At 43.4% G+C, this 16,896-nt stretch overlaps 1 protein-coding gene across 4 annotated transcripts in view; it reads right to left on the bottom strand.

The window, feature by feature from the left end:
* The window catches only part of LOC129834322 (cadherin-8-like), a 111,437-nt gene extending 94,798 nt beyond the window's left edge, over window positions 1-16,639 (bottom strand). Inside the window, exons 1-2 of one of the 4 annotated variants that reach the window (XM_055899203.1) lie at window positions 16,264-16,639; window positions 13,499-13,957 (exon numbers count right to left, since the gene is read on the bottom strand). In XM_055899203.1, coding sequence (XP_055755178.1) covers window positions 13,499-13,753 — 255 coding nt within the window. In that variant the 5' untranslated portion in view covers window positions 13,754-13,957; window positions 16,264-16,639. Of the gene's footprint in view, window positions 1-13,498; window positions 13,958-15,897; window positions 16,231-16,263 lie in introns of those variants that run through there. The other 3 variants (XM_055899202.1, XM_055899199.1, XM_055899201.1) reach the window with 3 other exon arrangements.
* Window positions 16,640-16,896: the final 257 nt, after the last annotated feature.

A 16,896-nucleotide genomic window follows, 5' to 3' on the forward strand; every position in this document is an offset into this window, starting at 1 on the left:
ACACACATACGAGAAATTGAGTTTGTGTGCTACGGATTGAACTCCCCTCCACGACCCCACACATCACTCAAGTTCACAGACAATTCAGACAAAATAAGCAACATTTCAGACAAAATAAGCAACATTTCAGACAAGATAAACAGTTCTTGAAAGCATTGTTTACTAATGGGGAATGCAGTCAGAGGCTATAAAGGTGCTGCAGATGACAGTCCCCCCAGTTCTTTCTTTGCTGAAGCCATGAGTGCACGTTTCAGTGCCCAACAGGTCATATATCTTATTTTTTCAGATGTCCAGGAGGGACAAGAGAACAATGATTTAGAAGAGGAGGAGGTATCTGAAGAAGAAGATGGGGAAGAATACAACCCAGAGCACGACGCATCATCTTCAGATGAGCTGAAAGAGAGACATGTTTGTCAAAGACCAGCAAAATAACATGGTTCTTGTCACCATATGACAACCAGGGCAGGATGGCAGCACAAAATGTCATAAGGATGACCCCAGGGCCCACAAGACATACAGTTGCCCATGCCCAGGACATCGCCTCAACATTCTACATGTTCATCACACCAGCCATAGAAAAAGATCATCCTGGGTTTCTGTAAATATGGAGACATCTGGAAAAGGATGGATGAGATTGACCTGCGTGCCTACATAGGGCTGCTAATCTTAGCGGGTGTGTATACGTCCCCAGGCAAGGCTAAATGTAGTCTCTGGGATGCAGAGAGTGGAAGGGCGATTTTCCGTGCCACGATGCCACTGAAAGTCTTTCACACTTTCTCAAGAATGCTACGATTTGAGTCACAGTGAGTCAAGACCTGCAAGACGTGTGAGAGACAAACTGGCGGCCATAAGAGAGATCTGGGAAAAGTGGGTGGAGCATCTGCCATACCTCTACAACCCTGGGCCTGAAGTAACAGTGGATTAGCAACTGGTTCCATTCAGAGGTACATTTTTATGTTCATATCTGTAATGTAAGTGCTTTTCACTGTTAATTTTATTATGTATTGCTGTAATATCATTGATTTATGTGATTGTTTTCTGTGACACTGATACTAATTACTGATAGTAATCTCTTTTGTCAAAAGGTCGCTGTCCTTTCTGGCAGGATATGCCCAGCAAGCCAGAAAAGTATGGCATCAAGATATGGGTGGCCTGTGATGCATAATCCAGCTACGCTTGGAAGATGCAAGTCTACACATGGAAGCCAACCAGTGGAGGCCCGGAGAAGAACCAGGGGATGTGGGTTGTGCTTGATGTGACAGATGGACTGAGGGGGCACACTGTCCCGTGTGACAATTTCTTCACCTTTTATGAACTCAGCCAGCAGCTCCTGAAGAGGAAGATCAACATGGTTGGCACAGTTAGAAAGAACAAGCCTGAGCTCCCCCCTGCACTCTTCGCAACAAGGGGGAGAGAAGCCTTCTCATTTAAGTTTGCCTCCACCCCCACCACCACTCTAGTTTCTTACCTCCCAAAGAGAAACAAGAATGTGGTCCTCCTGAGCACACTGCACAAAACGTCTGAGATCAGTGATCGTGAGGACAGGAAGACAGCCATCATCTTGGACTACAACCACAACTACAAAGGAGGCGCTGACAAGCTGGACAAGGTGATTGGAACTTAAAGCTGCAGCAGGATGACTGCTCACTGGCCCATGATAATCTTCCATAACAACATTGATGTGTCCTCATACAATGCCTTCGTGATATGGAACAAGAGGAGGGTGTTCCTGGAGCAGCTGGGAAAGGCACTTGTAATTCCGAAACATTCAAAGAAGGGAGCGCCTCCTCCGCACAGCAGCCTCTGCAGCGCTTGTGAAAGCTGTTCCGGGGGCTGAATCTTGTCCTGATCCACCTGAGGCTGCAGCTGGGGCAGGCAAGAGGAGTAGATGCCAATTCTGCCCCCCAAAGAAGGACTGTAAAACAAATACTATGTGCTGCACATGTGAGAAATACATCTGTAAAGTCCATGCACACACACTTGCATCCTACATGTGCTAGAGTTGATTGATTTATGTTCTTCACTTTTTAATTGTGTATCTATTATCTTATCTTATTTTATTCTTATTTATTGTTGTTGTTTATAGACGTTGTGGGTGGGGCCAATGGTTTAAAAAAATGGGAGAAGACTGATTTTTATCAAGACCAGTCCCCATGCTTGTCTCAGCGCAATGTGAAACGATGCTGAAATAGCTATTGCTTCAAATTCTATTGCTTCTAACTTCAATATGCTTTTTAAATAAATAAGACCTACATTACTTTTAACAGCACATTACGCAACACTAGTGAGACTCATTTCGCCTACAGTAGGCCTACAGTATATCGAAAAATATTTCTTTCAATGACGAGATTCTCCGCCAAATGTTACATTTAGAGGATTGGAGGATTCTAAATGAATATCTAAGGGGAATTTTTCGGTAGGGAAAATCTGGTCTGTGAGAATATCTAAGGGATTTTATATAATTCTAAATTCATTAATAATAATAATAATCACTTTGTTTAAAAATTTACAATATTTTGGAGATTATCTCATATTCATTTAACCTAGAGTGAGCGAGAAAAAGGCCATTCTTGAACAGGGGGGAAGACATTCTCACTAATTTGTAAATAAAGCAACCCTCACGGGTCTCCTGGCACGGGTATCGAACCAGCATCTGTAGCAACGCAGTTTGCACAGCGATGCAGAGTCTTACACCGCTGCACCACTCGGGGGGGGGCCCCATTCACAAAGTTTTTAATGCAGATCAATTGTCTTGCACAAAGTATCAAAATACAGAGAGGTGTTGGAAAAAGTATATTGTCCTTCTAATAGCCCATAATGGGCTATTATAATACTATAGATGGTGTCCAGGTCAGTACATGGTGTCCAGGATAACCAAAACATTTCTTTATGAAAGACTATCAGAAAGAATGCTAGTATTTATTTATTTTGATCCAAAGCCATGAATGAGTGAGTCACTCAGCTTTATGTAGGTGCTGGGCTATATGACTGTACCGTCAACTTGATTATATATATATATAATGATACTTATATAATGAGATTATTTCGTCTTCAAAAAAATGAAAGTGAGCAATTGTAATCTGAATAAAGGCCTAAATAATATTTGTAAAGGCCAAAACATTTGTTTCTGTTTTTAGAGGGAGAGAAACACTGGGGCAATTGTGCACTGCCCTAAGGGACTCCCAATCACGGTTGGATGTGATACATAATAATAAAAAATGATAAATGTTTTTTTATCAATTAGGATATTTGAGTTTAACCACAATGTTTGTTGTATTATTTGTTCTGTCTTTTCTGGTGGATTAAACTGAAAATGCAACCAATCACGGTGTGTTGTGATACAGCCAACCTAACTAAGAAATAAATTTGAAGAATTCTCCCCCTACCCTCCTTCTAGGCAAGTTGATTGTCCTGTTAATAGCCATAATGGTACTGTGCAACGTGACCGTGTGTGCTGGAAATAGCATTTTCCAGTAAGAAACCATTTGTTTACCTTCATTAGCCTACTATGTTCCAATATTTCTGTCATTCAGTGATATTTATTCCCATAGTAATTCCAAAGTTTATCCAACATTTTGATGTTTCAAGAGCTTGCCCACACGCACTTTAAACATATAGATAATAAAGCATTTTGAAGATAGAAGCAGCCTGCATTTGTTTATTAGGTTCAGTCTGACAAGTAAACATAGGCTACAGTACATACTGTAGTAAACATGGTAAAGTGTCTAATTCCTTACATAAGGGAGAGCAGGCCATGTCCAGACTTTCTCGTGACCTCAAGTACTCATTAACTCTGTCTTTAATGCTTTATCGGGTTGCATCAGTCATGGACAGAAACGTCTGAGACACAGTATTAATGAAGAACATCCGGAGGTTCACTGGTAAGCCATATCTGCCTCGGGATCCATCCCAGTTGATATTCTGTGTCCACTAGCGGTATCTCTTCAGTTACACATCCTTGGAATAGCAGAACAGCATAACGGTCCGAACGGCCCTTGCTGTGCCTGGTGAGCAGTTGGTCAAGTTCTGTGTCAGAAGAGGAATGGAAATGTCAGGGTGAACCAACGACCTGACGAACCCGCCACGTATGTGGACTCTGCCTGTCGGAGGTGGAGTTCCAGAGCTCACAGGTGTACCTCGCATGGATTGTGACTCCATCTCGTTCCTCGCCCTCTTCAACGCGTCATTCTCTGCCTGACTCTCCGCCAATGACGAGTGACTCTCTGCCAATACCGCCTGGCTCTGGACCAATGCATCAGCTGTCGCCCGTATCTCTGCCCTCAGATAATGTTTCTCTTTCTGCTGGTCTGCCTTCAATGACTCGATCTCGGTCTTCAAAGTTTGAATCTGATCCATGTGCACCTTCATCAGATGAGCAGAACGATACCGCCCTAAGCCCCCATCGATTACAATGGCCTATGATAGAAACGGTAGATCAATTAAGAATTAAAAGTGACTCCAACACACAAATTGTGCATACACATTTTAAGAATCTAGCAAAACTAACCGCTTTCTTGGCAACCATGCATTTTTTCGGTGTGGCCCTTTGTCCTGGTCCACTGATATCCACGGATTGTTGTCGGCATGGCTGTACGCTCTGCAAAAACACATTCAAGTTTTTACAACACAATATTTTTGTAAAAAATGTTTTTATTTAACCCTTATTTAATTAGCGATTATATTACACAGTATGCCTACACATTGATACGCTATACATATATTTTTTTAAAGAAAAGGCACCTAAACCAAAATACCTTGTTTTGGTGATCCCCTTATTCCGGCTAATTTCCAAGTCCTCTGGTGGTTATTGTCCGAACCCTGGAATGGGTAGCACCATAGAAAGAAGCTGGCTTACTGAAAACTATGTCCATTTCGTCTGTTCTCTTTGGTCGAACAACAGCAAAGGACCTTGTGAAGATGCTGGAGGAAACAGGTACAAAAGTATCTATATCCATAGTAAAACAAGTCCTATATCGACATAACCTGAAAGGCCGCTCAGCAAGGAAGAAGCCACTGCTCCAAAACCGCCATGAAAAAGCCAGAATACGATTTGCAACTGCACATGGGGACAAAGATCGTACTTTTTGGAGAAATGTCCTCTGGTCTGATGAAACAAAAATATAACTTTTTGGCCATAATGACCATTGTTATGTTTGGAGGAAAAAGGGGGAGGATTGCAAGCTGAAGAACACCATCCCAACCGTGAAGCCAGTTGGTGGCAGCACAATGTTGTGGGGGTGCTTTGCTGCAGGAGGAACTGGTGCACTTCACAAAATAGATGGCATCATGAGGCAGGAAATTTATGTGGATATATTGACGCAACGTCTCAAGACATCAGTCGGGAAGTTAAAGCTTGGTCTCAAATGGGTTTTCCAAATGGACAATGACCCCAATGTCACGATCGTGTGGGGGATTGACGGACCAAAACGCAGCAGTTGGAAAATAAGCCATCTTCTTTTATTTAAGAAGAAGGAGAACGAAACAAAAACACTTAAACACTAAACAAAACAAGAAAACGACCGTGAAGCTACAAACGTTGTGCACATACATACAGGCTACAAACATTCTACATAGACAATTACTCACAACCAATGAGAGCCTATGGCTACCCTAAATAAGGCTCCCAATCAGAGACAACCGAAATCAGCTGTCTCTAATTTGGAACTCATTCAGGTAACCATAGACTCTCCTAGACAACTAAACATACATAGACAACGCTAGACATCTACACTAAACACAAACCCATATACTACACCCCATAACCCCTTTACCATATAAACACCCAAAACTAACAAAACATAAACATTCCCCATGTCACACCCTGACCTAACTAAAATAATAAAGAAAACAAAGAATACTAAGGCCAGGGCGTGACATAACCCCCCCCTTGAGGCGCGAACTCCGGGCGCACCATACACAGTCTAGGGGAGGGTCTGGGTGGGCTTCCCTCCACGGTGGCGGCTCCGGCTCTGGTCGTGGTCCCCACTTCACCACAGTCCCTAACCACCTCCTTAGCTTCCTCAAAATGACCCCTCTCCACATTAATCCCATTGCATTAAGGGACAGCTCCGGACTAAGGGCCAGTACCAGGGTAAGGGCCAGTACCAGGGTAAGGGGCAGTACCAGGGTCAGGGGCAGTACCAGGGTCAGGGGCAGTACCAGGGTCAGGGGCAGTACCAGGGTCAGGGGCAGTACCAGGGTCAGGGGCAGCACCAGGGTAAGGGGCAGCACCAGGGTAAGGGGCAGCACCAGGGTAAGGGGCAGCACCAGGGTAAGGGGCAGCTCCGGACTGAGGAATGGCAGCTCCGGACTGAGGAATGGCAGCTCCGGACTGAGGAATGGCAGCTCCGGACTGAGGAATGGCAGCTCCGGACTGAGGGACTGCAGCTCCGGACTGAGGGACTGCAGCTCCGGACTGAGGGACGGCCCATGGCTGGCTGACAGATCTGGCTGCTCATGGCTGGCTAACGGATCTGGCTGCTCATGGCTGGCTGACTGATCTGGCTGCTCATGGCTGGCTGACTGATCTGGCTGCTCATGGCTGGCTGACGGATCTGGCTGCTCATGGCTAGCTGACGGATCTGGCTGCTCATGGCTAGCTGACGGATCTGGCTGCTCATGGCTAGCTGACGGATCTGGCTGCTCATGGCTAGCTGACGGATCTGGCTGCTCATGGCTAGCTGACGGATCTGGCTGCTCATGGCTAGCTGACGGATCTGGCTGCTCATGGCTAGCTGACGGATCTGGCTGCTCATGGCTAGCTGACGGATCTGGCTGCTCATGGCTAGCTGACGGATCTGGCTGCTCATGGCTAGCTGACGGATCTGGCTGCTCATGACTGGCTGACTGATCTGGCAGATCCTGTCTGGTTGGCGGCTCTGGCAGATCCTGTCTGGTTGGCGGCTCTGGCAGATCCTGTCTGGTTGGCGGCTCTGGCAGATCCTGTCTGGTTGGCGGCTCTGGCAGATCCTGTCTGGTTGGCGGCTCTGGCAGATCCTGTCTGGTTGGCGGCTCTGGCAGATCCTGTCTGACGGACGGCTCTGGCGGCTCCTGTCTGGCTGGCGGCTCTAGCGGCTCCTGTCTGGCGGACGGCTCAGTGGGCTCATGGCAGACGGGCGGCTTTGCAGGCTCATGGCAGACGGGCGGCTTTGCAGGCTCATGGCAGAAGGATGGCTCAGATGGCGCTGGGGAGACGGATGGCTCAGATGGCGCTGGGGAGACGGATGGCTCAGATGGCGCTTGGCAGACGGGCAGTTCAGTCATCGCTGTGCAGACGGCAGACTCCTGCCGGCTGAGGCGCACTGTAGGCCTGGTGCGTGGTGCCGGGACTGGTGGCACCGGGCTGGGGACACGCATCTCAGGGCTAGTGCGGGGAGCAGCAACAGGACGCACAGGACTCTGGGGACACACAGGAGGCTTGGTGCGTGGTTTAGACACTGGTGGTAAAGGGCTGGAGACACGCACCATATAGCTAGTGCGTGGAGGAGGCACTGGTGGTACTGGATTGGGGCGGGGAGGTGGCGCCGGAAATACCGGACCGTGCAGGCGTACTGGCTCCCTTGAACGCCGAGCCTGCCCAACCTTACCTGGTTGTATGCTCCCCGTCGCCTGACCAGTGCGGGGAGGTGGAATAACCCGCACCGGCCTATGTAGGCGAACCGGGGACACCATGCGTAAGGCTGGTGCCATGTACGCCGGCCCGAGGAGACGCACTGGTGACCAGATGCGTTGGGCCGGCTTCATGACATTCGGCTCAACGCTCAGTCTAGCCCGGCCGATACGTGGAGCTGATATGTACCGAACCGGGCTATGCACGCGTACAGGAGACACCGTGCTCTCTACTGCGTAACACGGTGTCTGCCCGTACTCTCGCTCTCCATGGTAAGTACAAGGAGTAAGCGCAGGTATCCAACCTGACTTCGCCACACTCCCTTTAAGGCCCCCCCCAAGAAATTTTTGGGTTGTACTCACGGGTCTCCAGCCTTGCTTCCTTGCTGCCTCCTCATATCGCCTCCTCTCGGCTTTCGCTGCCTCCAGCTCTTCACAAGGGAGGCGATATTCTCCAGGTTGAGCCCAAGGTCCCTTTCCTTCCAATTCGTACTCCCAACTCCAGAAATCCTGTGTAGGTAGGTCCTGTTGCCGCCTTCCATGCCGCTTGGTCCTATGGTGAGTAATTCTGTCACGATCGTGTGGGGGATTGACGGACCAAAACGCAGCAGTTGGAAAATAAGCCATCTTCTTTTATTTAAGAAGAAGGAGAACGAAACAAAAACACTTAAACACTAAACAAAACAAGAAAACGACCGTGAAGCTACAAACGTTGTGCACATACATACAGGCTACAAACATTCTACATAGACAATTACTCACAACCAATGAGAGCCTATGGCTACCCTAAATAAGGCTCCCAATCAGAGACAACCGAAATCAGCTGTCTCTAATTGGGAACTCATTCAGGTAACCATAGACTCTCCTAGACAACTAAACATACATAGACAACGCTAGACATCTACACTAAACACAAACCCATATACTACACCCCATAACCCCTTTACCATATAAACACCCAAAACTAACAAAACATAAACATTCCCCATGTCACACCCTGACCTAACTAAAATAATAAAGAAAACAAAGAATACTAAGGCCAGGGCGTGACACCCAAGCATACTTCCACAGTTGTGGCAAAATGGCTTAAGGACAACAAAGTCAAGGTATTGGAGGGGCCATCACAAATTCGACAGAGAATTTGTGGGCAGAACTGAAAAAGCGTGTGCGAGCAAGGAGGCCTACAAACCTGACTCAGTTACACCAGCTCTGTCAGGAGGAATGGGCCAAAATTCACCCAACTTATTGTGGGAAGCGTGTGGAAGGCTACCCGAAACGTTTGACCCAAGTTAAACAATTTAAAGGTAATGCTACTAAATACTAATTGAGTGTATGTAAACTTCTGACCCACTGGGAATGTGATGAAAGAAATAAAAGCTGAAATAAATAATTCTCACTACTATTATTCTATACATTTCACAATCTTAAAATAAACTGGTGATCCTAACTGACCTAAAACAGGGAATTGTTTGTAGGATTAAATATCAGGAATTGTGAAAAACTGAGTTTAAATGTATTTGGCTAAGGTGTATGTAACTTCCAACTTCAACTGTATATTGTCCTGCTAGAAACGCTGTTTGCAGAATTCACAGCCTGCTATTCTTGTGAAAAACAGTGTTAAATAATATATCTGTGAGAATATCCAAGGGGTTTTATATCATTCTAAATTAAATAATAATAATAATAATTATAGCTTTGTTTTCGAAATAACGATATTTTGGAGAATTTTTCGATTTCAAATAACGTAAAGTGAGTGAAAAACAGGACATTCTTGAACATGTGGTGAGACATTGATACTAATTTGTAAATAAAGCCAATTTGTTATTTAGAATTATTTTTTTCTGTTTTTAGAAGGAGAGAAATCAAAAGCCCGGTCACGGCCAATACAGGTATTGAACCAGCATCTGTTGCAGCGCAGTTTGCAATGTGATGTGTGAGACCGCTGCGCCACTTAGCACAACGCAACCAGTCAGGAGTAGGCTACAGTACTACAGTAAGAGAAAAATTATCCTAACATTTTCACAACATAATTGTAGTCTAAGTTTCTCTTAGAATATAAACCATAGTGTAACAAGTGTATTTTCCCTGGTGTGCGCTGTAGGACAGAGGAAAAGCAATTCCTACTCTATTGTTCTAAATTCACTCACCTTCTTCATCCTCATCATTCAGTTCATTGAAATTCAATTTTGAAGTTGTGCACAATTATCAGTTTCCATGTGGTTTATGTCGCCCGTTCATTGTCAGTTAGAGACACAGTAGGACCCAAAAGCATAATCAGTGCTCTAACTCCCCCTTGCGCTGGTCTGGAGCAATAAAACAGTGACGCAAGGTACTGTACTAAACCTCAAATTACCTCTAGGTCCCGCAGCATAATCTCAAAACTTTTAGTGGAGCAACCACTGTATATGGGTGATATTAATCAAATCAGTTGCTATTGTATTGTTTATTGGTGATAAAGATCCATCTCCATCTAACCAAAGAAAAGGTAGCAGGGATGTGAGAGGTACGGGATTTATATCCAAGCCCACACTATTGCAGGCCTTGCACGCTATCCATCTTATGGTGTCATATATCTTGTTTCGAACAGCAAACGGAAACGTTTTCCGCCACCAGAAACATATGAAATGTTGTTTTTTTCTGCATTAATAATCAAAGCCAATTACTCTCTTCATTACTCGCAGTCCTCGCAATCTTGTAGTACGAACTGTTGAATACGACTGGCTTATTATCAATTCTCTTTGTGCAAAACACACAACTGTATCAGAGATAAAAGCAGCGGACAATAAGAAACAGGATCAGTCAGGAGCTGTTTCATTTGGATACATCTGCACCTCAATGGGAAGAATGGAGTCCATTCTTAAAAGCATTATAATACATGAGATCAAAAGAAAAGGGAAAAAAGAGTTGCTTCAGTGTTATGTGAGATACAACACACTGTGACACAGACTATAATCAATTTGACACTTTACAAACAGAATCAAATTTTGCTTAGGTTGGGAAAAATGTTGATTTGTTGAATATGTATCTCTCCTTTTAGTGTAATGTTTTGTTTTGTTTTGTGGATGAAAATGAGTGTACACTTTGTAACATTAAATTATTAAACTCACAGAGAGTTAAAACTAAGGATGAAAAGTAGAAAAATTAATAATGGAAATGTACTATCCTGGCTTAGACTAGGATTTGTTATAAATTCAGACAGTAGTCTGAAGAAGATTTAGGAAAATAACCCCCAAAAAATAACGTCATGCCAGAATATACACTTTATGGCGTTAATATGACATTCTAGAATTCTAAATCTAATCTCACACCTGCACTCACATTGCTCTTAATGAGTCGTTATTTTAGGAGACATTACTCAGTCACGGTTAATCTTAAAATCCCCCGCACACCACTTCTACATTGGAGCAACAAGCTTTCACAGCTGTCTCGTCAGCTTCAGTTTTACAGGTACTGCATTCCCTTCAAATGGGAGTGACACAGGGTGACGCAGATTCAGCTCAGTGAATCACAATGTCAGAATGGCGGTGCTGTAAAGAACAGCAAGGATGACGCCGTCACGCATTGTGACCATCTCACACTCCCACACCGCCATGCTCACTCTTACATTTATGCTAATAGTCTCCTTCCAATGCCAGCAGGAACTCAAGAGGAGCTCGGTCGCTGACAAGACAGGAGATCTATGTATAATTAAACATCAGAGTGCCGCACAATGAAATGTAAAGGATGGAATGAGTCTAATCTTGGCCTGGGGTTCCCTGATAATCAACCCACAACCACAGGCTGCACTGACAAACTGAGATCTGTGTGACCCATTTGAATCACACCTCCCACTTCCATTTGATTTTTTTTTTAAATTAAGCGTGAGAAAGAGAGAGACCGAGTGAGAGTGAGAGAGAGCGAGAGAGAGACATCACACATGTGTCGGATCTTAATTTGACCAGTTTCTCACAACAGGGAAATAATCCTGCAGCAACAGGCTCTAATGTGGATTATTGTGTGGATTAAAATGAATGGACATTTTTGTGGAGGTTGATACATTTTTCGTCAGGAAATTAAAACATGTAAGAAGCCTTTTTAAACCTTGAACACACTACAAGTTAGCATTTCCTGCCATGCAGGACATTTCTTGCAACAACAGTGTGATCAAATTAAGTTCCTACACCTGTATCTTACTGCAACATCGAACTTATCTTTGCTCTGCCAGCCATGCTCATGAGTACTTAACCTTATGAATAATAATGCAACTCATCAACACTGTCTTTCAAATGCGAGACAAATCCATCCTCAACCAAACTAACTCCTACAATCCTTGCAATGTCCTTCAACCTACACATGCTAATTATTTTGAGTGACAACGGCTAAATATTCTTAAAACAATCCCCGACCAAGAACAGAGGCTTCATGCACACCTCAAACCAATCAGATTTGAGTACTATCCTTATTTTCCATGAACCCTCCTGACATTTTCTCTCCAGCACTGAGACCAACTCTATATGCATGCCAAAAGCTACATCAGTCTATCTCAAAGATACACCTAGGAGATCATTCCAGCGATACAGTGCGTTTGTTTATTTCGGCTCTCTGACGAAGAGCCATTGGAGGATCCGACAGAGGCCGTTTAATTGAGACTCGTGAAATATGAATGCTGCATTTAACGACATTTGTGTGTTCGTATGGTATTTGGAAAACACAGGTGTAACCACTGCATGAGAGCATGTGATTTATTGATATAACCTACGTGACAATAATCCCCCAAAGAAATCACGTTAGAGTGCTAAGTTATGTGACATTCTGACAAACTTTGGGCACTCAGACAGTACGGTAGGGCTCCATTTTCCACCTCATGAATATTTAGAGACTTCTACCTATCCATGCTTTATAGTACCATGGCGCCATAAATTACGATCAGCATGAATTCCTTCTTTATCACTGTTATGTTTGGCAATGATTGGACCGAAAATGATGTGTTTTACATACTGCAATGGTGGGATAGGGATCGAGATATAGGTGCAGCAATCATTCAAATGATATAATAGCTGCCTTGTCATTTCAGCTTGCCTCCAACTACTAGTAGTAAATACCATGACAGCATTAAGCTACAAAATATACAGCAAGAAATAACCTCATCAATAAATAGATAACTGCTGTACGGTATGTGTAAATCATGCTAGTGTGAGGTCAAATTTTATCCTTGATGGCATATTCTGGTGCATGTGCCAGAGTGGTTGGGTAATGGTCAGAGGTAGTAGCTGCCAGGTTGAGACTCCCCAGGTGCGTTCTTGCAATGAGCTGTGAACAAGCTGCTTTGGCCTGCCTTATCAACAACCCTCACTGGGCCCTGGGCCTTGGCCCTGCCACGTCTACACAGGCCAGGTACCAGGTGTCCCTTGTCCTTTGGATTATAGGGCTCTATCAAATTCTCAACAATGAAACGTAGCCAGAAATACCCCTTTTTGTCCTTGTGTTCCTATGACAAATACTTCAAAGGAAAACCACACCCAATACCCTGGTCAACAAACGAAAGGAAACACAAAATAGAAAAGAAAGGATAGAACAAAACAATGCGTAGATATATCTACTGTATATATGGTTGTACTGTAGGTCATTCCACTGCAATGTAACACATCATTAGTTATTCATTTTCACTCTGTTATTCCATATTTCAGGGACAGGACACAAAACGCCTCAGCGCAGAAGTTGGTAGCTGTGGATTTATTTTTTCTCTCCAAAACCCTGCATGAGATCAGGCCAGTGTCTGTCTCTCTCTCCAGCACTAAAACTATCCCACAAAAAAAAGGTTTAAAAAAAATGGTGGAGCATTCAAATGGCTGAATTAATGTTTCCACACGATAAGCAAGCTTAATATACAGCTGACAATTACAGTACTCACCCTGCCAACTAGAATTGGATCTGGTCCAGAGAACTCCTCCAACACAAACATTTGGTTCCAAACCCATCCTCTCTTGGCTCGGCTAAGTATTCTTTGTCCTTCGACGAGGCCACGTAGGAGCGCAGTGGAACCCGTTTGTAAACTTTTGGACTGGCTGATGATGGGGGTCATGGATGTATAAGGGACACACGTAATCCACACAAGCAACAAGGAAGTCCACACGTCTGTCAGCATCTCCTCGGACCGTTTGGGCATTGTTATGACACTTATTTTCCCCAAGATCAACAGCTCTCCCTTAGATTATAAACAGAGGTTACTTCTTACTTCTTTGAACGTCGATGCTTGCATTCATTGTGCGATAAAAGTCACTCACATTGCTTCATTTGCCTCCATTGCAGATGGTGAGGGGATGTAGTATGCAATACACCATCCATTTGGTGTTCCAGCAGTGTGAACAATCTAAAAGGGGGCAAACAGAGGTGATCAGTATTAATCGTATAAATTACAAGCCAAGTGCAGAATTCAAAGGAAGGAACCTGAGAGAGCAAATCAAGGTACTCACTTTAGATCAGTGGTACCTGACTTTTAAAGCAACATTTAATATTTAACTCATACAAACAATCACTAGAGTTAGTTGATGATAATCAATGGACGACAACGATGAGATCAACCGTTTATCAACCAAAGAAATGCATTGCTGTCTGTCATCTCTGTGTGATTTTGACAGGAGCAGGAAGAGCTTAAGAGTCAGTCCTCTTCGTTACAAATGGTATAAAGCAGCAGAAAGCATTACCCTGTGTGATCCTGTGATTCTATTCGACAGCTACAATGTAGGGTAAATGATTGTGTCTCTGGTCTAATACATCTGGTCTAGTCTGATACATGAGATTGCCTATCTTTAATCTGATGTTCTGGAGATTATCCTAGAAAGATTTTGAGCAATTACATGTTGGTTATGATTATTGTTTTCATATTACTTTGGATAAATGTATTTACTAATATGCTTTTCAGCAAATACCCTAGCCATATGAAGCTAATGTCCCACATGTCGCTGTAATTGAGGCTTGGAAAGATCCCACAGACCAGGTATTCTATTTCAGCAATGCTGCCAGTACTTATATCCCTGATGAGATCATGATTGGAGTAATATGATATAATCTTGTTTATCAACTCATCTACAACTTCTATACAACCAGTGATTGAATGAAAAACAACTATTATTCTGACTGTAAGGAGAGAAATCAGTGTTAGCATTGTGGTAGACAAACTGGTTTACAAATATATCATTCAGAGTAATTACATCTAACATACAAGAAACATCTACAGAACGTGATGTTAATTTTCTAGAAAAAGTAAAAGAGTGGCATGTTGCAATGTGCATACAGATGCCAATTTTAGTCCTGCAATCATAGAATTCATAGGATTTTAAATAGCCTATACAGACCAATGAGGGAATCTTCCACATTATGTCAAGTGAAATGAAAGAACATGAAATGGGAAAAGACCAATCATTCTCCTCATTAATACAATAATTGTAAAAATCCCACGGGTAAATGCACAACCTCAAACACGGTCTATCCATTTATCAAAGTTGGTCAAGACAAAAGACAGCAGTGACAGCATTGGAGTTCATACGGATTTCTTGATAAAGGTCTGTGTACGACATAGCTATTAGATATTACTCAAATCAACTGTGATAAACAAGTCAGGCACAAAAGCAACGCTGAGTCAAAGAGCGACATTCACAGACAGTAGACAGACATAATCCCTCTATGAACTGGATGGATTTCATATACCTACTGTTAGTGCCAAGCAAAACATCACAACATACCCTGTGCCAAATATTAATTGAAAATAGTCAACCGTGGTTATTGCAGTTGAATATATATATATATATATATATATATATATTATATTGCATAAACAAACTTGCCATGTCGTCTACATTGAAACATGCTTATGGCTATGTTAATTATTCACCCGAGAAGCCTAACAATGCATCTCTATGACTGCTGCCTAATAACGTTCACTTGCTGTTATTGGAATAAAGGAATAGAAACATCATAAACATCCAAACATTGAAATGATGCTTAATGATGACTGAAACTGCATTGAATTACATGGAGACCGGCGCCGTATTAGCTCGTGGCTGGTTTCAGCACCACTCGGAGTGGATAGCTCCACATGAGGTAACGTTGGGGCTACAACTAGTAGCCTACACGTAGCTTGCATCGTCGATAAACAGATTAGGTTACAACACGCAGGCAATTAAACAATTCTGCATAAATGTCCAAAGTGACAACATAACGCCTGGTCAACAATGTATGATTTTCTCATTCATTTTAAATTGTTTGCAACCACAAAAAAACGAAGACAAGTTGCTAAATTAAACTACTTACATACTATGGCTTCACAGAAAATGGACAGCACGTCTCAATTGCACTGCCTGGTAGGAAGTTAAGGATTCAACAAATGTAGTTTCCATTTCTATCCATCAAAGCGAGAGAAAAAAACACGGAGCTGAAAATATGCTACGACACTGGACAGCTGCACTTCCTAAATAGTTTTCACATAACGTTAGATAGTTAGCCGGTCAGTTTGCAACCGTTCTTTCGACCCAGTGTGTAGTCCTCGTGCACAAGCTAATCTCCGAGTGATTTTGATATGCAGAACGAGATGTAAACATGCAAAAGAAGATCAAACAAAAGCCCCGTTCTCTCCCAAACATGTTCATGCACCTGTTAATACATTTCCGTGTTACTTACTACAGTATCTCGCATCCTTGTGCTTGCACCATTTCACCCTTTCAAAAATGGATTAAAAGCATTGCGATTGCTTTTCTCTTTTCATTCGAGGAGAGACGTTTACAAATGAAAAAATAGAGCAAAAAGTGTGAAGACACGGTGGAAATCCTTACAGTTTAGTAACCCCGCAGTGGCACTACTTATTGTAGCTCCGACAGGCTTGCTTGCTGACTGGAAAAGTGAGGAGATGGAGGAGAAATGTTCGGTGTGAAGAGCCTCCCCTTTTACCGCGCTCATTGGACTGATGAAGAGGCAGGTCAAAAGCCTCGGAAATTAATGCCCGCGATCAGACACTACATCACTTTAATGGTCGGGCCAGTGGTAGAGTATTGTTTCAAAGATACACTCCATAACCAAAAGTATGTGGACACCTGGTCTAACAGCCTCCACTCTTCTGGGAAGGCTTTCCACTAGATGTTGAAACATTGCTGCAGGGACTTGCTTCAGGAGCATTAGTGAGGTTGGGCACTGACGTTAGGTGATCAGGCCTGGCTCAATTCCTCATTCCAACTCATTGCCACAAAGTAAGAAGCACATAATCGTCTAGAATGTCATTGTATGCTGTAGCGTTAAGATTTTCCTTCACTGGGACTA

This window comes from Salvelinus fontinalis, chromosome 35, assembly GCF_029448725.1.
Source record: "Salvelinus fontinalis isolate EN_2023a chromosome 35, ASM2944872v1, whole genome shotgun sequence".
NCBI classification, from domain to species: Eukaryota; Metazoa; Chordata; class Actinopteri; order Salmoniformes; family Salmonidae; genus Salvelinus; species Salvelinus fontinalis.